Raw genomic sequence first — 22,500 nt, 5'->3', positions numbered from 1 at the left:
ACGGTGTTCTGGAGGATGGCAGAGAGCAACAGGCCGCTGCCTGTCAGCTGCTGGTCCACATCAGAATCTGGACAGGAAACCGGACCAGAACTTAAAACACACACAACTGATCATTTAATGTTTACAAAGTGAAGAAGTCAGAGCTACGAACCAATCAGACGATAGATGGATGACATCATCGGGCAAGCGATTTGATAGGACAAGAGCAGGGCTTGGATGTGTCCTTTACTTTGATTTGCTGGTGCTGTGTTCTGGTACCACAGGGACCGGGCATAGCCCAGGCACATGAGCTGATGGACCTGGACCACGGTGTTCATAGCAGACCAGGACAAACAGCCCACCTCAGCCGCCCCGTGAGGGCTGTCTTCATTAAGGTTCTGCTCAGTGTCTGCTGGACCTTCCAAACTCATCTGGGTCTGTAAATCTGCAAAGTCCTGGAAAAGTCCAGATTCAGTCAGGAGCTCAAGTCACAATTTAGGAAAAGTCCACCAGTAGCATCTCTGGGTTATTCCCGCCTTTAGCCTAAGCAGGCTGGGGTTAGGGTTAGCCTTCAGTGATGCGGGGGTGCTCTGCCAGCGACTACATCACCACGCTGTAGCGCAGCATGTTAGCAGAGAATGCATTCTTCCATCAGTGCTGCTCTACAGCTGGGCGAGTTATGATGTTCCGTACGCCCATGTAGCCCGACACCACCCTATAAACCACAGAGACGGCTAAACGCAGCCTTGGCCAATCAGAGAGCTCCATTTTCCCTCCTCTGGGAGGGGCATTGCTGTCCTAATCAACAATGGAGGTACGGAAACCCTTTAGAGCTAAGATCCCACGCTGACACACCCCACCAGCTTCTAGCGGAGCAGAACACAAACGTGACCCACCGAGACCCCACAGACCAGACGACGATGAAAACCATCCTGCAGAGGGTCTAGCTGAAGCTTTACAGACCCCCTGGTCTCAGACCTGTACCTTGTTGAAATGAGGGAAGTGGAGCCTGAAGTCCTTCTCCTCCTGCTCATCCTCGGTCAGACCTGAACCATGAAGTCTGCTGCGATACAGAGAAGCCTCCACCAGCTCCCGCTCCCGCTCCCGTCTCTCCTGTTCATCCCACTCATTCACCAGAGCCTGAGGAGCAGAAGCAGAGACTTCACCACCAGAAGAAACACCACTAAGACCTGAGAAGACTCTGAGAGACCCCGACCTGACAGATGTGTCTGAAGAGACTGCACGCTTCTGGACTTAACACACCAGTGGACAGGCTGTTGCTCTGCACATACAGCAGAGCGTTCACTAGCAAAGTGGAGGTCTGGGGGATCACACGACCAGAGTCCTGTTTTGGTAGAAGCTCCACCAGACTCAGAATATCCATACACGTCCTTGAGCACAGAAAGTCAGCCCGGGCGAGGTAGGACGGGAGGCTGGGGGACACAGAGGGGAAGGCCAGCAGGCAGGACGCTAGCTGGGACAGACCTGGGACTGGGGTCAGAGAGGCCACCACCTGGGAGGACACCAGCTTCATGCCATGCTGCAGCTGGAGGATACCGGTTCTGATTGGGCTGACAACATCTGGGTACAGTGGGTAGTCCTCCAAAAGCTTCTGACAGAAGCGCTGCTGGGAGTTCTGCCACACGGCCTCCTCCTTCAGGAGGGCCCGGACTGCTGCCTTGGACCTGGCAGAGGAGGAGTCCTGCAGGACCTTCAGCATGTGGGACAGCAGCTCCTTGATGGTGGACACCTGTCCAATGCTGCCAAGATAATGCTGCAGGTCCTGAAAGAGCCGTCCATACTGGGACTCACGAGGCCGGAAGGCCTGCTTCCTGGAGAGCTCCTGTATCTGCTCCGTCAGCTGTTGCATACGGCTCCACAGGTACCTAAACACACACACACACACACATGCACATGCACACACACACACACACACACGCACACACACACACATGCACACACACACACACACACACACACACACACAGCTCAGAACACTCAGAGCAGAATGTAGGTACTAGATTCACTAGAATTAACAGTTTTAAAACACGTAACTAATCTGAGATCGATAAAGTTCCTTTTCGGTTGATTCACTCGGTACGACGAAGGCACGACGGGACATCACGCTCTCGTGTGCCCTCGCTAACACATCTACTCATAAAGGCTAATGAGCATGACGCTGCGTGGAGGCCCAGTCCTCCACTTATTAGCAACAGCTTCACCATCATTTCTCAGTTCTTACGCTCTTAACCTCGCTATTGAAAAGCTAGCTTAACTGGGTGGCGTGCTTGTGCATGAGCAGTGAGTAGACGCGTCGTCCACAGCTCCCGCTAAAACGTGTTAAGTTTATTTGTTTTAGACATCATAACCTTTCGAACTCCAGTGGTGGAAGTGACTTTACTACCTCATAAATAGACAAACGTCTCCAAAACTTCCCAAACGACAGAGTGTGCGAGCCCCACCGCGGGACAGATCGGACTCCTTGGCTAGCACAGAAACAGATACTAATGCTAACGGCATGGAGGCGCTAGAAAACTCAGTAACTGCGATGCAAGCCTCCATCCACCCGTTTCAAGAGTAGAACAGAGCATCTACTGCCTCTCTACACTCTATTCTAAACGTGTGGGGCAAACGAATAATAGGTGTGGAAGAAGGACTGAGTAGCTTGATTCTAGCGGCTCGGAGTAATTCACATCTCATCCCAGGTAAAAATGACTTAAATTATGAGTTGGAATGCGAAGGGTCTAAATCGAGCAACTAAGAGGAAGAGGGCACCCTCTCACTTACGATATCTTGGTGCTGCTATTGCTTTTCTACAGGAGATCCACCTTCACCCGGGAGCCCCTTCTCCCGGTCTCATCGTTTTGGTCAATCGCGTTGAGAGACCAACTGACCAGGTCCATTTTAGTAATTTCAGTTTCCAGTTTTCCAGAAAACATGCGGAAGCGCCGTCCACCCAGAGACAGACCAAGGGCCTTGGGATACGATAGGGAGGAGAGGAAGAAAAAAGCGTCCGTGCTCTCCAAGAGCCGGAAGAACGCAATCCCAAGACTTTTGATCGTTTCTTCTTTTATTTGGAATAATAAATCAGCTCGTATAAGAAAATAATTTATGGAAAGACCAAAGGATGTGGGTGGGTTTCACTCCCGAACATGGGTACAGAACACTGGTCTGAAATGTTAATGCCATTTCTCTGTGGTTACAAGACTGGGATGAAAAGATCCTTGCATGGCTTCAGATTGAGAAGAGCTACAAGCGCCCCACACCCACTCCCTGCATTACTCTGCACACCTCTACCATCACTAGTTAATAATATTAAGAATTATATTATCGTAACTCAATCGCCACGTATTTTAAATCAGTTTAAGATATTTCTGGGTTTTCTGAGTATTTCTGTTCACTCACCTTTAATACATAATCATCTTTTCCAACCATTCCTAATGAATAATGGCTTCAAAGTTTGGTATGACAAGGACACTCACAGCACTGAAGATTTATATATAAATGATACTTCTGCTAGCTTTGAACAGCTACCTGTTAAAATTTGTTCGGACTAATAATCACTATTTGCTATACTTGCAAATTAGAGATTTTTCTTGTAAAAAACTTGCTAATGTTCCAATTTTCCCATCTTCTTGTTTAGATTCTTTATTAGTTTATTTCTTGTATTTTTTCTGCTTCCGGGTCAGTAACAAGATGGCGCCTGTGCTTGGTTTAGCTGCAGTCAATGGACAATTCTTCAAACTTTTCTCTACTAATCTTCTCTTGCTTCCGTCTGTCTAAAAACATGGATTTTCTGTTTCTGACTGAAGTTTGGCAGCAAACATCTGATTATTCTGCTCTGATTGAACTCTGCCCGAGTGTTTATTCTTTTCTTAGCCAGCCCCGGGGTTCTGGTCGTGGTGGAGGCCTAGCTGTTGTTTTCAGACACCATCTTCCATGTAGCTCTACAACCTCTGGTCACTTTGCTTCCTTTGAACTGCAGCTGATTAAAGTCGGGCGTAAGGACCCGTTCTACTGTGCTGTGGTCTATCGTCCACCTGGTCCAAACAGTTCTTTCCTTCAGGAGTTTAGTGACTTTCTATCCTCCACTGTGACGCTGTCCAGACTGGTGATTGTTGGTGACTTTAACATCCACGTTGATGATCCCTCTGATCACTTTGCCATGAATTTCTCCAGCCTTATGGACTCCTTCAGCTTCACCCAGCATGTTTCTGGCCCCACACACACCAGGGGACACACTCTAGACCTTGTTTTTCCCCTGAGTCTAAATGCTGACAGTGTTTGTCCTGAGGACGTTTATATTTCAGATCACCATTGCATTTTCTTTTACTTGTCAGTTTCTGCGTCCCCACCTCCTGCTCGCCGTCTGGTTAGTTCTCGTTTTCTTAATGAGAGCACAGCTAGCAATTTTTCTGCTGCTTTTGATCCACCCTGTTCTTCTGATAACGACCCAGATTCCTTAACTTCTCAGTTTAACGAGCACTGCCTCTCCATTCTGGACAACATCTGTCCTGTCAGAACCAGATCAGTTCCTGCAGTGAACCCTACTCCCTGGTTTAATGACAGCCTTCGCAGCCTGAAGCGCCAATGCAGAAAAATTGAGCGTTTGTGGAAGAAAACCCATCTCCACGTCCATCTGCTGCACCTAAAGGATCTTCTGACATCCTTTAACTCTGCAGTCAGAGACGCTAGGGTTTCCTATTTCTCCAACCTGGTGTCCCAGAGCAAAGGGAACCCCAAGGTGCTGTTTAACACCATCAGCAGCATCGTCTCTCCTGCCTCTCCTACAGCCTCCATCCACTCTGTTGCAGACTGTGAGAACTTTCTGTCTTTCTTTGTGGACAAAGTCAATAAGGTTAGATCTAGCATCTCTCCTTCAGCCTTATCGCCGCCTCTCCCGACTCCAACCAGGCCCATCATCCTAGATAGCTTTGCTCCTGTTTCTTTGCCTGAGTTAACCAAACTAGTTAACTCTATGAAGACCTCTGCATGCCCCCTCCACATCTTACCCTCATCTTTGTTTAAAAGTGCTTTTCAGTCCATCGGTCCCTGATGGAGAGGAGCAAGGTACAATGCAAGGCTGCCCCCTTCACAGCCTAGCTCAGTGACGTAATGAACAGAGGTGACAGTGCAAGTGAGGGGTGGGGCCTCCACACAGCGTCATGCTCATTTGCCTTTATAGGCGTGATTACATGCGTCTTTAGCCAGGCCACAGCAGGGCGTGATGATAGTACCTTTGTTCTACCTTGTTCTCTGCTTTAGGGAACAGTGGTTATATGCATAACCTAACGTTTTTACAGGGTTTATAAAACAGACTGTGGACTTTAGCACATCTGATTTTATGAATAATTAAACAAAATGTGTGTTCTGTGTCGATAGACTGTCTCCCTACACTGTGATCAGGACAAGCACCAACAGCATGGACATCAAGAGGTTGTCTGTTCTTCCTATGAGATCTTACCTGAAGCTCCGAGGCCTCAGTGTGGGGTACCTGCTTTCTGAGGGCCCAGTGTCGGGTACTTACCTGATTCGAGGATGCTGGAAAGAATCTGCCATCTTCAGCTCCAACCCAGTCAGCAACAGAGAAGACATGTTACGGGCTTTCCACTCCTCCTTCAGCAGAGCCAGCTGGAACGGACCACATAAAAATGCTTCTGAGATGCAACGTTATAAGAAACAGCTCGCTCAGCACTGAGGTCGGGCATGACACAGATGAACTAGTCCTCTGGTTTAACTCTCATTTACGAGTCTTAAAACAAAACTCTAGGAAATTGGAGAGAACATGGCGCTCTACGCACCAGGAGGAGGCCTACCTGTCCTGGAAAAATAGTCTTGTGCTTTATAAAAATAAGCTTCAACAAACTAGAACTGCTTATTTTTCAGCATTAATTGAGGAGAATAAGCATAATCCTACATTTCTTTTCAGTACAGTTGCTAAACTTACACAGAATCATAGCTCTGAGCCATCTATTCCCTTAGCCCTCAGCAGCAATGACTTCATGGAATTTTTTACAAGTAAAATTAATTCTATTAGAAATAAAATCTTTAGCATCCTCCCTAATGTGATTTCTTCTTCCTCAGTAAGTGAGGCAGCATCAGAGGTAACTGTGGAACCTCATCTGTGCTTGAACTGTTTTGATCCAGTTGAGCTTTCAGAGTTATCAAAAATATTAGCTTCATCTAAACCACATATGTCAGAGTCATTTTTATGTGGCCCGCGACATAAATATAAAAAATATATTAAAACTGGCCCGCTGGCAGATTTTACCGCAAAGACTACAACTCCCATGATGCTTTGAGGCGCCAGCGCAGAGCAGACGCGCCCCCTCCTTTGTGTTTTTTCAGCGCCGAGGCAGTCAGAGGTAGTTGGGTGTCTGCAGCTCCGCTGTCTCGGACAAACTACACTCCTCTCACTCAGCGCCGACTTCACTCAGCTGTTTTCTGACGTTGAAGCCCAGAAACGGAGATTCTAGCCGCTCAGTAACGTGTTCACGACTGAAAGAGAAAGTTTTCAAACTAACTTCCAGACAGAGCTGATATAACTCCAGCGCTCAAACCAGCATGACTCTGTGGCTGCTGTCGTGTTTCCTCCCCGACACACAACAACGTGGTCAAGCTGCTCAGACATGTTCAGCAGCACAAACCTATGTGAGCACCTGTTGTCATCTAATGTTGTCGTTATTATGATGAAGATGAACAAAACAACAGGAGTCTCCTCCTCAGCTCAGATCAACCCCATGATGCACACACACACACGCACACGCGCATCCACACACACACACACACACACACATGCGCACATGCGCACACACACACACACACGCACACGCATCCACACACACACACACACGCACGCGCATCCACACACACACACACACACACACACACACACACACACAGCAGAACCTCTGACCTCCTGCTTAGCGTAGTCGAGTTTGTAGGCTCTCTTCACGGTTGGGTCAAAGATGGTCTGTGGTGTCCACAGTTTGATCTGCATGATGCCCATATTGACCCAGAACACTCCGGAACACACCAGCGGGTCAGAACCTTGGACTCTGCCTTGGATGTATTGATGCAGACAGGTGAGAAGCAACCCCAGCAGGTCTTCCGGGAGTAGGCCTGGAGGTAAAGCGTCTCTGAGGACAGTCTGGATCTCCTCTGCAGCAATCTGAGGATTAGCATCGTCCACCAGGCTCCTGCAGCTCTTCAGGTAGCTCTCCTCCAGGTTGGACGGTAGCAGGTTGGTCATACTCTGGAGCTGCAAAAGCAGGACCATTCCCTGAAGCCTCAGGTCTGTGGCCCTGGAGACGTACAAGGTTAGTGAATACACACACATGTCCAGGTGCCCTCAGGAAGAGACACCAAACACCGTGTAGTGTGGAGAAGTGTTATGATCATATGTAATCCTAAATTTAGTTGCCGTGACACGTATGTGGTAATCCTAAGACTTGTATGGGCTGATATGGGTTTGCAGCTATGCTTATGAAACGTGAAGGGTCTCAAAGGGAAGTGAGATGGGTCCCAACAACCCCAGACAAGATAGATGGGTAGCAGTCGGGGCCCCAAGAACAGCTTCTATTCTGAGCTGCAGGGTGGGATGGGAGAGAGATGTCTGTCTGTTGCCAGGGAAACGGCGAGGGAGTTAGTTTCATGGTTTGACTGATTTTGGGAGAGTCTCATCTGACGGTCCGGACACCTAGGGAGAGAACATGTTGTTTGAATTGCTACGGGTCAGGAGCGTAGCACTTCTCCCCTCTGCACAAGGGGAAATAAAGCTTTGGATGATTCTACTTTGACGGGCGTGGCTCCTCTCTCTCTATCTGCTCAGAGGACCGCTGGACTGGAAGGTGGAAAAAGACAAAGTCTGATTTCCAACATCACCACAGAAAACCAAGATAGGTAGATCGTTTTCCCCCCAACAGTAGTTTGAGAGAGCGAGACCAGGTGTATCTGTGGTCTTCAGCTGCTGCTTCCATGTGGAGTTCCTCTAGGTTCCCTATTGGGCCCAGGCCCATTGCTGCCTTTGGGCTCCAGCTCCTCTGATTCGCTGTTTGGGCTTTTTGAGTAAAAACCCTCCAACAAGGCCAACAGAAATCCTCCAGTTTGACAGAAACAACCTGATTCAGCTGATCGATGGAAAAAATAAACTTTGCATGACTCCTTTGAAGAGGTGCTTCACTCATATTCATCTCCGGTGGTCGGTCCTACGAATGCATGCCTTGTAAGCCTGTTTGAGGATGCAGAGGTCAGCCGGGGGAGAAAGTATCTTCAGACGACAGGATCAACCATACCATTTTATTCATCCAGCGCATTTAAACAGCACGTGAGCTGACCAATGCACTGCAGGTTTCCTGATACTTGGACAACTGTCCTCTGATTGGACAGCAAAAATGGGACTCCTCCACTGACTCCGTTTGCTCTGCAGCATTGATGTTTTAAAAGTCAATAGTTTCACCGTCTGTTTTCTATCAGAAGCTAACGCAGGAGACAGGTGTAGGAGACTATTTTCATGTTCAGCCTGCATGAAAAAACCCATTATATTCAGAAATAAGTGAAAAATGGTTTCTCAGTGAAGGACCTCTTCAAGAAGACCTGGAGTCCACCTGTGGACATTAGCTTCTTGCCCTGTAATATGTCGCTGTTTATCCTGTACTTGTTATTATAACTGAAACAATACTTTTAATCTGGTTTATTATTTGATCTAGGTTTTGTTTTTTACAATTTCTACTCATTAATGATCAAAATAACGTCTAAAGCAGTTGAGTTCCTACAGATGGAGAACAGCTAGAAAACAAATCTTAACGGAGGAACATGTGAGATCAGCAGAACGACCCGGCTCTGATCCCTGGATCAGAACCATGGTTCAACAACAACCAGGATCTTTAATAGCTGATGAAAAATGCTGATGAGGTGAACGGTGTTGTTGTACCTGAACTCAACCAGAGCAGGGGCGGCCATGTTGTCCCACAACACAGCAGAGACATCCTGCAGCTGCAGGACTCTCTCTTTCCACGCCCCGAGCCCAACGTGGCTCAAAGAGAAGACGGATTCTTCCTCAGGACCCCGTCCACCAGCCCCGCCGCTGCTTAGAACACCCAGCATGCAATGGGACCACACCGCTTTAGTCAACATGGCTGGACCCTGCGAACAGCATTCACACATAAACAGAAGGGCCAAACAGGGACGTGTTGACTAGCAGGAGGAGACAGTACCATGTTATTCAACCCAGAGGACAGCTTTGGACCAGGACGAGGTTCTGGACCCGAAGGGTCCCATCTGAGCCAGCGGTCAGGATCTGAAGAGACACTACAGGTCCACAGGGCAGTCAGGGTCTCCGCCAGCAGCTCACACCAGACTGAAGTGGTGTCCTCAGACAGCTGGAGTACAGAGACAAGCAGCGTTCAGGTTTAAAGGCGTGAAGCACTCGTTCCATCGGTGCGTCTGCAGCGGTCTCTAGTAGGAATGAATGCCTTGTCAGGTATACCGGTGCACCTTTTCCAGGAACCAGCAGTGAGCCACACTCACAGCTACGCTTCAGACGACAGGACCTGGAGTCTTATTTCCTGATACGTGCACATCTCTTCTCTGATTGGCTAGCAGCAACACGACTCTACCACTGACTCGGTTTGCTCTGCCACGCTGATGTGTCATCTCCACTAACAACACAAGCCGGGAGGGGTTCTGCTGTGTGGTGGAGTTGCTAATGCTAACAGTTAGCTTCTAGGCTTTTAAACCAAAGATTCACAATTCAGCTCCGTGCCATTCTTACAGATGACCTCTTGACCTTTCCGGCCACTGCACTAGCCGAGACGTTCTCTACCGTTTCCTGGACGCTAAACCAACACCAGCCTTCCCCGTCATGAGTCCAGATGAGTGCATGAATGTTAGTGACAGGGTGATGTAGAGCTGTCAGGATTTTCTCATCCTAGAGATTCACCGTCTGTTTTCTATCAGAAGCTACTGCAGGAGATCGGTGTAGGAGACTATTCTCATGTTCAGCCTGCATGAAACACTCAGAGTGACCCTTTAGGATCAGAAATAATCATAAAAAACTAGGTTTTCAGTGTTCCACACCTTTAATCATACTTGCCTAAAAGCCTTTTTGAGTTTCTGTAAGCTGTTGGCAGCTGGCCAGGGAGACATGATGAGTTAATCCCGACAAGTGCAGCTGTTATTACGGATTACTTACAAGCCATTTCTACTTGTTCATATCTTTTAAATTCCACCAGTCAGAACATTACTTGGACGAGGATAAATGGTGGGTTAGCTAACTCTGGAGCTACTTGCCTGCGCTGCTGCGTTAGCTCGCTGCAGACGCAGCAACTTCAGAAACTCACTGATGTGAACAGCGACTACGTTCCTCTTTGGGTTTTTAAGAGAAAACCGGACAAGCCTCCAGCCGGCTGAGAGGGAAGTCTGTCAGGAATAAGGAAATGTTCATCTGGAATCAGTCAACAGGTTTATTGTGTAGCCAGGTCACCTGGGACCAAACTCGCTAACTCTGTCTGTTTGTGCCCAGATTCCAGTTAGTTGGTCTAAAATCCAACCCAAAGGCTCTCTGCTGGGGAAGTCCCCCATTCCCACCGTCACTCTGGGACGGAGCTTAGAAGAAAGCTGTCTCAGAGAGAAAGCTTCTGCGTCTCCAGGAACTGCCACCACTCACCTGCTCACTTCCCTGCAGGAAGAACAGGGACCTGAGGAGCTCAGCGTTCACTGGAGTGTTCTGCAGGCAGAAGCTGAGATGTCTGGAGAGCTGCTGGTGTAGGAAAGCCTCAGCCTCCTGGTCCCTGAGGAGATACACAGAACATTCACCAGGATGAAGAACAACGTGGGTGTTGTGTTCTACCTGAGGAGGAAGCGGCTTCTTACCCAGGAGAAAGGGCCTGGAGAAGCAGGTCTGAAGTCAGTCTCAGCTGGTTGAGGACAGCAAGTTCCTCCATCAGGGGCCAGAGCTGGAGCAGCTCCCCTCGGATCACCGGGATGCCACCCGCTGCTTCGTCCTCCTCCTCGGGTCTGGAGCAGACCTCCAGCAGTCCTTTGGAGGTCAGGAGAGACTGCTGCGTCTCCACGGCGGACAGAAGCTCCTGCAGCACCCCTGAAGACATTGGACTGGATGATGACATCACACCTGAGACGAGCCATGTTCAGCCATGATCGGGTTTGGGCTTGAGGGAGCAGGTGGACCTCACGCTGAGCTGGACTTATACTTCTCCATCTGCGTCGGCGCAGATGCTCTCCGACGGGCTCGCGGAGGGTGACGCAGAGACATGCCCAAAATCTTACACACCCGTCCGAGGTCACGGAGACCGAAAGCTTGTGATTGGTCAGGACGCCGCTTCCTGTGTATTCACCACCAGCACCGCTGTAGCTCAGTTAAAGTAAACAGATATTTATGGCAGACCCAGAACGAATCCAACAACATGAACGTTTAATCCCTCGTGAAGGATTACAAAACACGGAGCAAACGTGGGTTTGGAGGTGACGACCGCATGAAGAGATGGAGGAAAATGAAGGACAAACGTGTCCGTGTGATAAAGTCTATAAACACGTTAGTAAATAAGCTATCGGGGAGCGGAAACACGAGTGTTACGGTGGCAGGACGCCCTCTGCTGTCCTGGCAGGGAACTGCTCTGCAGCGCCTGAACAGAAGCCGGCGCCTGTCCGACGCTCCGTTGTGGAGCTCACGCTGAAGTATAAACCAGCCTTCACATGTAACAGCTGACCGGACCGCTGCAGGACGGAGGCCCTCAGGGGCCGCTTTAACACAACCAGCTGGTGTTGAAGGTCAGAGGTCAGAACTCACCGGTGAGCTGTGGGTCCAGCTGGTTGTTGGCTACCCGGACCAGACTCCATCCTTTAAGAAGGTTCTGTTTGATGTCAGAGCCGAGCCCAGCCGCCTGAAGTCCAATCAGCTCTAGCCTCCGACGACCCGATGACCCGTCCATCACCACATGGTTCACATCAAGTGCCTGACTCAAGAGTCTGAGGCGAGCGGCGCACCCAGCCACCGACTCCAGCTGATGAAGAGGAGGATGAAGGTGCGGTTAGATGACTGACCTAAAACCCCGTGGCTGGAGTGTAAAGGCTTGTGCAGGTGCTTCCACACCTTAAAGGGCAGAACTTTGCCCAGACGCTTCTGGATCCCTTTGAGAGCAGAGGCCAGAGATGGCGGGCTACACAGAACACCCTGAACCGCTGCTGAGACCGCCTGCAGCTCCTGGTGACCTCTGAGGAACAGAACCGTCCAGAGAAACATTCAGCAGGACATCTGAAACACATCTCAAGAAGAAACCACCTGATGCACCGGCATGACCCAGCGCAGCCCCGCTCACGCTACAGGCGGGCTAGTTAGGACCAGTTCTCCACTGGCATCAGCGATGAAGCTCAGGAGGAAACCCAACAACAATCATGTCAAATCCTCTTGAGACTCTCTACTTCCCAAGCCTTGTGTGATGGTGCGGAGGGCGGTGCTTACTGAAAGTGGGCGGGGTTCTCCAGAAGCAGCTGAGGGAGGTGGAGGAGGAGGTGTTTTTGCACCCACTGCCAGTGCAGAGAGAGAACAGGAACACTGTGGGAATCAGCCGGCAGCACGCTGCTCACGTCCCACAGACGATCACACCACTGCAGCAGCTCCAGGATCTGGTCCCAGAGAGACAGGACATCAGGTCTTCTAGAGGAGTTACCAGCCCACAGAGGTTCATTTATGAATACGTTCCAACATGCAAACCGAGTTAATCCCATACTGCTGTGGGACATGAGATGGTGGTCCTACTGGGGTCAGAAGAAAACCATCTCCTAGGAGATGTTTGTGGATGCAGAACGTTTACACTGCAGCAACATCAGAGTAGTTGAGAGCTGGATAATAAATCCATGTCGTCTGTTAGGATCTCGGCTGATTCAGATCCACAGGGGAGATGTTGCCCCCACATTCCCACAGCTGTAGTCAACAACCAGCTCTTAGGAGAAACACAACCTATAACCCTCCCACTGTCCTCATGGGGGTGACCCCGCCAGGAAAGGTGACCAGTGAGCAGGACTGATGGGTCCATGTGGCGGGGGTGAGGAGTGAGCACCACCTCACCCCTGCCACGTGGACCCAAGGGATAAATCATCAGTCCTGCTCACTGGTCACCTTTCCTGGCGGGGTCACCCCCATGAGGACAGTGGGAGGGTTAAGGAGTCCTACTAGATCTGGCAACAGCAGGTGTGACGATGGCAGTCTCACACGACTCTTGTTAAAAACACCAAGTGATGAAGGAAAAGTCCTGACCTCAAACAAGATGGGATCTGGAATCCGGCGTTCTTCGGTCTGAACTGCCTGGAGAACAAATTCCTCCCACAGGTCAAAGAAGGTCCGCAGGTGCATCAGGACTGGGTGGGGCAGGTGACTCATATCTGTGGTTCCTGTAGGGGGCCAGGGAGTGTTTTTGTTCCAACGACATGTCAAGTGTAGATTATTACGCTACCACTGTATGACCCAAAGCGTGTACCTCTGCTGAAGGCTGTGGCTACGCTCAGAGCAGAGTTCTGGGGGACCATGCTGATGGAACCAGAGCAGATGACTGCCCTCTCCTTTCTGTTGATCATCAAGGTGATTCTGCCACACAAACCAAGTCATGCCACACAGTTAAACGATGCATTTACACGTCACTAACATGCTGTATTGACCTGTACCCTGGAACTAAAGCTGAAGTACTGAATCTGAAGATAAAGTGACCCTTAACCTGGCCTGTCCACCAGGGAAGACATGTCTGAGGGCAGAGGATTCAGACCGTAATAATCTAGAAAACACTTCATGGTGGAGATCAGACAGGTCTGAGGCTCAGACCTGAGAACCTCTGCACCAGGAGACTAGACTTGCTGTCAGAAAGTCACTTGCAGTGAGATAACAGGCAGAGGGGCACCTCAGGGCTGTGTACTCAGTCCTTTACACTTAGCTCTGACGATCCGAATAGATGATAAACCACCAGTTTGCTGGAGTGGAGACAAAATCCATTTAATTCAACAAAAGGTCTGGTGACTCTCGATACAAGGTCATCTCCACTTAACCAAGGTTTCTCTAGTGGACTCTCAAAAGGCAAGGCAGCTTTATTTATGTAATACATTTCATACACAGAAGCAAGTCGATGTTCTTTATAAACCAGACACCTGAACAAGAATGCAAAGATGGCATTTCATGCACATAAAAACAGCAGCATGGTGCTGCTGTTGAACATCAGACCTCCTACCTGTTGGCTACTGCATTCATCACCTCCACAAACTCCGAGTATCCCTCGTCATTCTTAAAGCTGCACTTGTTGGCTAAGATCTCCAGGTACTGTTGATTCCAGCGCATGTCCAGGAGAGTCCTGAACTCATCTGAAAACATCCAATCATCACTTATGACAGAAAAAAGCACACCCTGACGCAGATGAGAACATTTGATCTTCATTAGAACTAGACAGCACCAACAAACATCAACAGCTAAGATAAGCTAAATTAAGATAAGTTAGGTTAAGCTAACTGGGTGGACGAATGAATCGGTGGATGGATGAATAGGTGGAAGGTTGAATGGATGATGGATGGATGGATGGATAATAGATGAATGATGGAAGGAAGGATGGATGAATGAATGGATGAATGGATAACAGATGAATGATGGAAGGATGGATGGATGAATGAATGGATGAATGGATAACAGATGAATGATGGAAGGATGGATGGACGGATAATAGATGAATGATGGAAGGAAGGATGGATGAATGGATGAATGGATAACAGATGAATGATGGAAGGATGGATGGATAATAGATGAATGATGGAAGGATGGATGGATGAATGAATGGATGAATGGATAACAGATGAATGATGGAAGGATGGATGGATGAATGAATGGATGAATGGATAACAGATGAATGATGGAAGGATGGATGGATGGATAATAGATGAATGATGGAAGGAAGGATGGATGAATGAATGGATGAATGGATAACAGATGAATGATGGAAGGAAGGATGGATGAATGAATGGATGAATGGATAACAGATGAATGATGGATGAATGGATGGATGATGGGTGATGGATAGATAATGGATGAAAGTTGGATAAATGATAGTTATTGGATGAATGGATGTATGAATGGATAATAGATGAATGATGGATGGATGGATGATGGATGAATGGATAACAAATGAATGATAGTTATTGAATGGATGGATGTATGAATTGATAACAGATGAATGATGGATAAATGATGGCTTTTGGGAGGATGGATGACTGATGAATGGATGAAGGAAAGCGGGTGAATGGGTGGGTTGTATATATCAGAGCTGTGAGTGCTGCAGCAGTAACGCCGGTGCCGTCTGACAGTGACGTGTTTATACTAACAGACATTTTCTGAATAAATTCGTCATTCTCAAGGTTTCCTACCGAGGCTGGAGCGGTGCTGCAGGAAAGTGTAGAAGGAAAAAGGAACTAAGTGACAGATGGAACGTATACCTGCGCCGTCAGACTGGAGACACCCCATCAGTGATTTAGCCTTTGCAGCTAGCTTGCTGCTAAATATGGCCTTTAGGGCGCTATTTCCTGCCTCCAGTTGGACCAGAGCTGCATCTGAAACAACAGCAGCAATGTACAAATGACTCCAATAACTTATGATGATCGTGCATTGATGAGGTCTGAGGTCAGTAAGCTGGTGGTGCTGTAGGTGTCCATAGAGCAACCTACCAGGTGCAGATCTGTAGCTCTTCCCCAGGTGTGAGAGCCAGCTGCTGCGAAGGACCCAGTCTCCGTGAGAGGCTTTCTCCGTCACCAGTCTCACAGCTGTGGGGATCAGACTCAGAGCATCCCTACCCTCCACGTCCACCCCGCCACCACAAAACACCAGGTCCTCGTGGACAGCACGGCCCTGCAAGGCTCGCTGCAGGTCCTCCAGCCTCAGCGGACGACTCCTGCACAAACACAACTTCTGCTTCACCTCAAGATCAAAGGCTCAGGACTCCATTAGCAATCAGATTAGATTAAGACAACCCCATGTTATAAAATAAACTTGCAAAGCTGAACTCAGGGCAGTTGCCTTGATGCTCCGCCACCGATTGCTATTTGGTTTACTCGTCTGCTTACTGCCTCCTGTCTCCCTCTAGCGGCAGGAAATGGGGTTATTGATAAATATATTGATAAAATCCCTAACAGAAGCTGATGATGTTGTTAAAGAATATGTTGTCAAACAGAACCCAATGCTGGCTCATAAGGAACAAATCCAGTGAAATGGTGTTGGTCATAAACACTTGCAACTGTGAGCCTCGGCCAACCAATACCAGCAACTGTAGCAACCGATACCAGCAACTGTAGCAGCTGTAGCAACCGATACCAGCAACCGTAGCAACCGATACCAGCAACTGTAGCAACCGATACCAGCAACTGTAGCAACCGATACCAGCAACTGTGGCAACCGATACCAGCAACTGTATCAACCGATACCAGCAACTGTATCAACCGATACCAGCAACTGTAGCAACCGATGCCAGCAACTGTAGCAACCGATACCAGCAACTGTAGCAACCGATACCAGCAACTGTAGCAACCGATACCAGCAACCGTAGCAACCGATACCAGCAACCGTGGCAACCGATACCAGCAACTGTATCAACCGATGCCAGCAACTGTAGCAACCGATACTAGCAACTGTTGCAACCGATACCAGCAACCGTGGCAGCCGATACCAGCAACTGTATCAACCGATACCAGCAACTGAGGCAACCGATACCAGCAACTGTAGCAACCGATACCAGCAACTGTATCAACCGATACCAGCAACTGTATCAACCGATACCAGCAACTGAGGCAACCGATACCAGCAACTGTATCAACCGATGCCAGCAACTGTAGCAACCGATACTAGCAACTGTATCAACCGATACCAGCAACCGTGGCAGCCGATACCAGCAACTGTATCAACCGATACCAGCAACTGAGGCAACCGATACCAGCAACTGTAGCAACCGATACCAGCAACTGTATCAACCGATACCAGCAACTGTATCAACCGATACCAGCAACCGTGGCAGCCGATACCAGCAACTGTATCAACCGATGCCAGCAACTGTAGCAACCGATACTAGCAACTGTTGCAACCGATACCAGCAACCGTGGCAGCCGATACCAGCAACTGTATCAACCGATACCAGCAACTGAGGCAACCGATACCAGCAACTGTAGCAACCGATACCAGCAACTGTATCAACCGATACCAGCAACTGTATCAACCGATACCAGCAACTGAGGCAACCGATACCAGCAACTGTATCAACCGATACCAGCAACTGAGGCAACCGATACCAGCAACTGTAGCAACCGATACCATCAACTGTGGCAACCGATACCAGCAACTGTATCAACCGATACCAGCAACTGTATCAACCGATACCAGCAACTGTGGCAACCGATGCCAGCAACTGTATCAACCGATACCAGCAACTGTATCAACCGATACCAGCAACCGTAGCAACCGATGCCAGCAACTGTAACAACCGATACCAGCAACCGTTGCAACCGGCGGCCAAAAATACATATTTATAGGTATACATGGATAAACTTGCAAACGTTATCACTCATGTGTAGTTTGGGTTTTCACAGCATCTGCCTGCATTCCTTCGTGGGGGTTTAGGTGCTTGCAGCTCAAGGCTACCAGGGCGTCAGATTCAGACAATCCATAGAGCTGATGGAGAGTATAAACTAGACTTAAAGTCTCTTTCCACAGTATTTCTCTCATCTGATGGCACCATCTAGTGGCTGACAAGCTTTTCACACAAATCTTTCTGTTTTTTTAAGAAGGCGACTTCACGTTTCTTGTTTATTTAGGTCTTTCTGTGGCGACAAACAGCTAAAACACGTTGTTTTACAAGTATTATTCTCATGTCATGTTGTGTTCTCATAAATTTTAGACTTACTTGTCCGTGAAAAGTTCATCAACTCTGCGTCAGCCGAGGTATTCCTTAAATCTGAAGCATGTAAGCGGAGGTCTAACGCTATTGGTTAGTTCTGGTCAGCGCTCAGTTTCCTACTGCACGGAGCTCTGCGGGGCGCGGGCGTGCTTAGCAAAAAAAAAACTATTGCTAACATTACATCGCAGTTTATGATAAGATAATCGCTTTGACGGATTTCTGAAGCATCGTACATCATTTCTGAAAGGGAAAACTCCAGAAAGATACTTTATTATATAATATACGTTATCTGGAATCGTAGGAAGTCCAAGAAAGATCCCGCCTTTCTCGCCTCTGATTGGATAGAAGGCTCTATTACAATTCCACTCACCCTGCAGTTTACAGGTTAGCATGTGCAGCGCCGAACGTTTACACAGAACATGTCTGAAGTGTGGAAGTACTTTACACTCGAAACACCGCAATGCAAGACAGCAATGTTTGCAACGCCGTTGTTCCGACGGGTGAAACATCCGTAGCAACTTTCAACACCGAGATATCTTTATTTCTCATTGCATCCTTACACACACACACACACACACACACACACACACACACACACACACACACACACACCTCTAGATCTTCCCCTTCTCCCCTCCTACTGAGCGCAGTACATAACAACACACTCCAGTGAGATCTGGGCTTTACTGAGACACACCCGCGGCCTCAGTGCACACCACATCATCAACGGATAGGTTTACTGCCGACGACATGTCGGAACAACCACTAGCAGATGCACTTCCCATGAAAGCCAGATGCCAGATGCTCAAGCTTGGACCTGATTGAGAGTGAGCGTGCACACCTCTGGTTTCTATACCAAACTCTGCAGAGCCATCGGGCGGCAGGGGAATCCATTGAGACCCATCTCCTAAACCTGACCGTAACCATGCTGTTCTATTCCCAACGCCAAACCAAACCAAACCTCTAAACCCAGCAAAATGTCCACACACTACAGGTTAAACGTTAACATTTGTGCACTTAAGCATATAAAACACACACACACACACACACACACACACACACACACACACACACACACACACACACACACACACACACACACACACCGTCTTACCTTTTGCCCTGCAGGCTGAGGGAGTTGAGGCAGAAGGAGAGGACCTGTCCATCTCTGAGGACGGACGACAAGCAGGAATCTTCTACAGAGAGAAGGGCTGATGGGACACCATCGGGCCAAACCCCTGCACACAGCAGTCCACCGTACCCGTCCTTGTTGTCCAGGATGGACAAGTGCTGCTCAACCAGCTGCTGGGCTTGCTGACGGAGAGGGAACACAGCGTCGGTTAAACGTCTTCAGTGAAGAACGATTAGAAAGACAATAAAGTCTCAAAGGTTAGTTGTAGTTTTGGAAAAGAACATTTGAATAGATGTGAAAGGTTTGGTGTTCCCCTCCTGCAGTCTGAGGGGACCAGTCCTCATCTATGATTGAGAGACCAGAACACCAATCCAGCTTCCTGTGAGCCGTATGAACGCTGAGGTCTACCTAAGCTCCTGGGGGGGGGGGGGGGGCGGGGGGGGGGGGGCGGGGGGCGGGAGGAGGTGCTGAACAGGACATAAAACGTAGGGTTAGGTTATGTAAACCCCGGTTTTTTGATAACAGAGGGAGGTGTTTCACTATGGGAATCGCCCTGGCGTGACCAACTACAGAAGCTCCAATGACATCACGTCTGTCCCTGACAGACCGGTTGTGCCGTGCCCAGGCTCCGCCCACCCAGTATATCCACTGCCAATTGGAAAGATTTCTTATCGTTATAGAAGAAGGGAACTGTTGGAGAAACATCTCACGCTGTTATCAAAGAACCGGGGTCTACATAACGTAACCCTACGTTCTTTTTCTAACTTCGTTCGGTGTTAGGGTTACTGTGGGAGATATGGCCCACTCCCGGATTGCATGTCCATCCCAAAGCAAGCTGCAGCACTAGGCAGACGCTGTGCATCCTGCCTCCAGCACTTACTCAGCGCAAATCCAGACAGCGCTGGGACTGCGTTCGGCAACATAGCCTCACGATACGCCTGGGAACAGTTAAGCAGCTAGCCAAAGGAAGCCTGAAAATCGCGGAGGGAGCAAAGTGTAGTTCCTCACGGGAAGAAAGCGAGAATGAGTAGGAAGGGTTGGTTGGCCGTGGATGTACTGGGTGGGCGGAGCCTGGGAACGGCACAACTGGTCTGTCAGGGACAGACGTGATGTCATTGGAGCGTCCGTAGTTGGTCACGCCAGGGCGATTCCCCGTAGTGAAACACCGAGCGAAGTTAGAAAAAGAACCAGGGACCTCATTTATCAAGCTAGCTTACGCACAAAACGGGGTCGGAAAACTGCGTAAGCAACTTTCCACGCAAACTTTGGGATTTATGAAGGAAAACGTAGCGGAAAAATGTGTCAACTTTAAGTTGACTAAGGACCTGGCTTACACACATGCTGGACATGGAGAGCACCTGCAGTGCTGCTGCTGAGATGATACAGTTATGAAATCCTGCAGCGTTATCACTTCTACACACACACACACACACACACACGCGCACACACACACACACACACACACACACACACACACACACACACACACACACACACACACACACACACACACACACACACACACACACACACACACACACACACACACACACACACACACACACACACAGCCTGAAGTGCAGAACATCATGCGTGTGTGACAGTGTGTGTCCTGTCACTGTGACCCGGTTGATCATGCGCCCTGGCTAGTTAAACCGGGGAGATCTCCGTTTGGCTGACTGGTTAGCGTGCGTGACTTTCACCCGGGAGTCTGGGGATCGAATCCTGATTGGACCTTTTTTTATATCCGCCACAGATCTCTCTGAAGAAGTCAGCATTGACGGCTTCAGCAACGCTGTGCCACTCCGTGGATTTTCTCTTGTTTGTTTTGCAAAAGTACTTCCTGTCATTTCTCCACCTCACCCACAGGTACCTCAACTTCTGCTTGTGTGAAATAGCGCTTCCTTGATCTGCCTTGATCTACGGTCGCCATGTCATTGGTGGAGCGCTGCAACAAGCTGGCTTATGTATATGCATGAGATCCACAATTTATGGCAGTAAGTGGGCGTGGTGAGGGCGGGATGTGACTAAAAAGCAGCTGAGAACCTTTCTAGTTAGTCTCTGATTTATGAAGCGGAGGCTGCGTGCAGCTGTGCGTCCTCCATGTTTGATAGATCATAAACCTACTTGGCGTACGTACTTTTCTTCTGCTGAGCTTAAGTACGGTTTTAGTAAGGATTCTACGCCATGTTTGATAAATGAGACCCCAGAGCAGCAATAAAAACAACATACTGAATACAGAAGTTCCTGCTGCTGGATCTTCTACAAACAGAAAAAGAAACTATCTCTGCTTCTGACTTTGAGTCCTGAGAATGACAGGAAGTGTTTCCTTAAACACAGCCACATGGTCTAACACTAACCAGCCAGACGTGTCGTTTTCTGGTACCTTCTGAGCAGCGGCGGTGCGCTGGCAGGTGGAGTAAGCCTCGTCACAGGCGTGCCGCAGGGCGCTGCGTAAATCTGCACCTCTCTGTAGTTGGCAGGACGTCAGGGTGGCAGCGTGGAGGAGGGACGCCACGGAGGAGGCGGGGGAGTCTGAGGAGATGCGGACAGTTCCAGATTAAAGCTGCAGAAGAGCAGCAGAACCGTTATCTTCATGATGCCGACGCTCTTTCACCCCAGATGGCAGATTTGATGTCGTTATGAATTTGAATGAGGAGGTTGCACACGCAGTCCCCGGTCACCCCAGCCGTGTGTAGGAGGGTCTTCAGGTCCAGCAGGTCCCAGCAGACCCCCTCTTGTTCCCCTGGAATATAGACTTCAACCCCCCGGTTCCTCATGGCTCTGGAGAGCTCCCCGTGGACCGGGTCCATGGTCAGGAACAGCCTGCACAGACCCAGAAAGACGATAGAACCCACTCGTCTAAAACCCAAACCAGTCAGGTTCCCACCCTAGAGCACCCTAGAGGAGATAATACTCAGACCTAATGTGGAGGATGTGAGCTCAGAGGTCACATGACCAACCTGAAGTTAGGGTGCGGGATGATTTGAGGGACCTTCCCATCTATCACACCACGTTCTCCGATGGTGAGGGATCCATTAGGCTCCAGCAGAGCGTTGAGCCGATCCAGAACCGAAGTGCTAAACACAATCAGGGTCGGGTCAGGTTAGCCACGCCTTTAAACGGTTTGACTTCATGATGTTTACAGAAGCTGAAACGCTTCTGAGACTGCATATCTGATCTGATCAGACTGAAGTAACACAAACACACAAACAGGCTTTGATCATCTTCTCTGAACGGCTCCACCCTGGAAAAGCCCGGAAACAACGAGGTGAGATGGGCCACATCAGGCTTACAGATCCCCGCTGCCGGGGCCCCATCCTCCTCGTGACGACTGTCCAGAGGGGACAGATCAGACGTCTGCAGCACCGTGTCCTCAGTGTCTGTTAGTGACTCTGGGGCTGAGGAGCAGCTTCCTGTGCTGCACCGCGCCGGCGGTCCACCTGTCAGCTGTTCCTGTGCTGC

General features: G+C 49.2%; 1 protein-coding gene across 3 annotated transcripts in view; it reads right to left on the bottom strand.

Annotated features, from left to right (window-relative positions):
- mdn1 (midasin AAA ATPase 1) overlaps positions 1 to 22,500 on the bottom strand; it is an 87,907-nt gene that overhangs the window by 28,303 nt on the left and 37,104 nt on the right. For all 3 annotated transcript variants that reach the window (XM_054733747.1, XM_054733748.1, XM_070549768.1), the window contains 22 exons: positions 21,999 to 22,115; positions 21,653 to 21,861; positions 21,422 to 21,570; positions 19,018 to 19,217; positions 15,688 to 15,911; positions 15,460 to 15,573; positions 14,211 to 14,340; positions 13,473 to 13,579; positions 13,253 to 13,386; positions 12,458 to 12,621; positions 12,089 to 12,209; positions 11,786 to 11,999; positions 10,852 to 11,077; positions 10,646 to 10,769; positions 9,195 to 9,359; positions 8,912 to 9,123; positions 6,896 to 7,283; positions 5,507 to 5,610; positions 1,196 to 1,865; positions 964 to 1,119; positions 152 to 434; positions 1 to 67 (listed from right to left, as the gene is read on the bottom strand). The exon at positions 1 to 67 is cut by the window's left edge and continues 172 nt beyond it. In XM_054733747.1, the coding sequence (XP_054589722.1) occupies positions 1 to 67; positions 152 to 434; positions 964 to 1,119; positions 1,196 to 1,865; positions 5,507 to 5,610; positions 6,896 to 7,283; positions 8,912 to 9,123; positions 9,195 to 9,359; positions 10,646 to 10,769; positions 10,852 to 11,077; positions 11,786 to 11,999; positions 12,089 to 12,209; positions 12,458 to 12,621; positions 13,253 to 13,386; positions 13,473 to 13,579; positions 14,211 to 14,340; positions 15,460 to 15,573; positions 15,688 to 15,911; positions 19,018 to 19,217; positions 21,422 to 21,570; positions 21,653 to 21,861; positions 21,999 to 22,115 (4,278 nt within the window). The remainder of the gene's footprint in view (positions 68 to 151; positions 435 to 963; positions 1,120 to 1,195; positions 1,866 to 5,506; positions 5,611 to 6,895; positions 7,284 to 8,911; positions 9,124 to 9,194; positions 9,360 to 10,645; positions 10,770 to 10,851; positions 11,078 to 11,785; positions 12,000 to 12,088; positions 12,210 to 12,457; positions 12,622 to 13,252; positions 13,387 to 13,472; positions 13,580 to 14,210; positions 14,341 to 15,459; positions 15,574 to 15,687; positions 15,912 to 19,017; positions 19,218 to 21,421; positions 21,571 to 21,652; positions 21,862 to 21,998; positions 22,116 to 22,500) is intronic.

The sequence above is a fragment of the Nothobranchius furzeri genome, chromosome 3, assembly GCF_043380555.1.
Source record: "Nothobranchius furzeri strain GRZ-AD chromosome 3, NfurGRZ-RIMD1, whole genome shotgun sequence".
In the NCBI taxonomy this organism is placed as follows: domain Eukaryota; kingdom Metazoa; phylum Chordata; class Actinopteri; order Cyprinodontiformes; family Nothobranchiidae; genus Nothobranchius; species Nothobranchius furzeri.
Note: the sequence above shows the minus strand (reverse complement) of the source record. Positions and strands in the feature narration are given on the sequence as shown.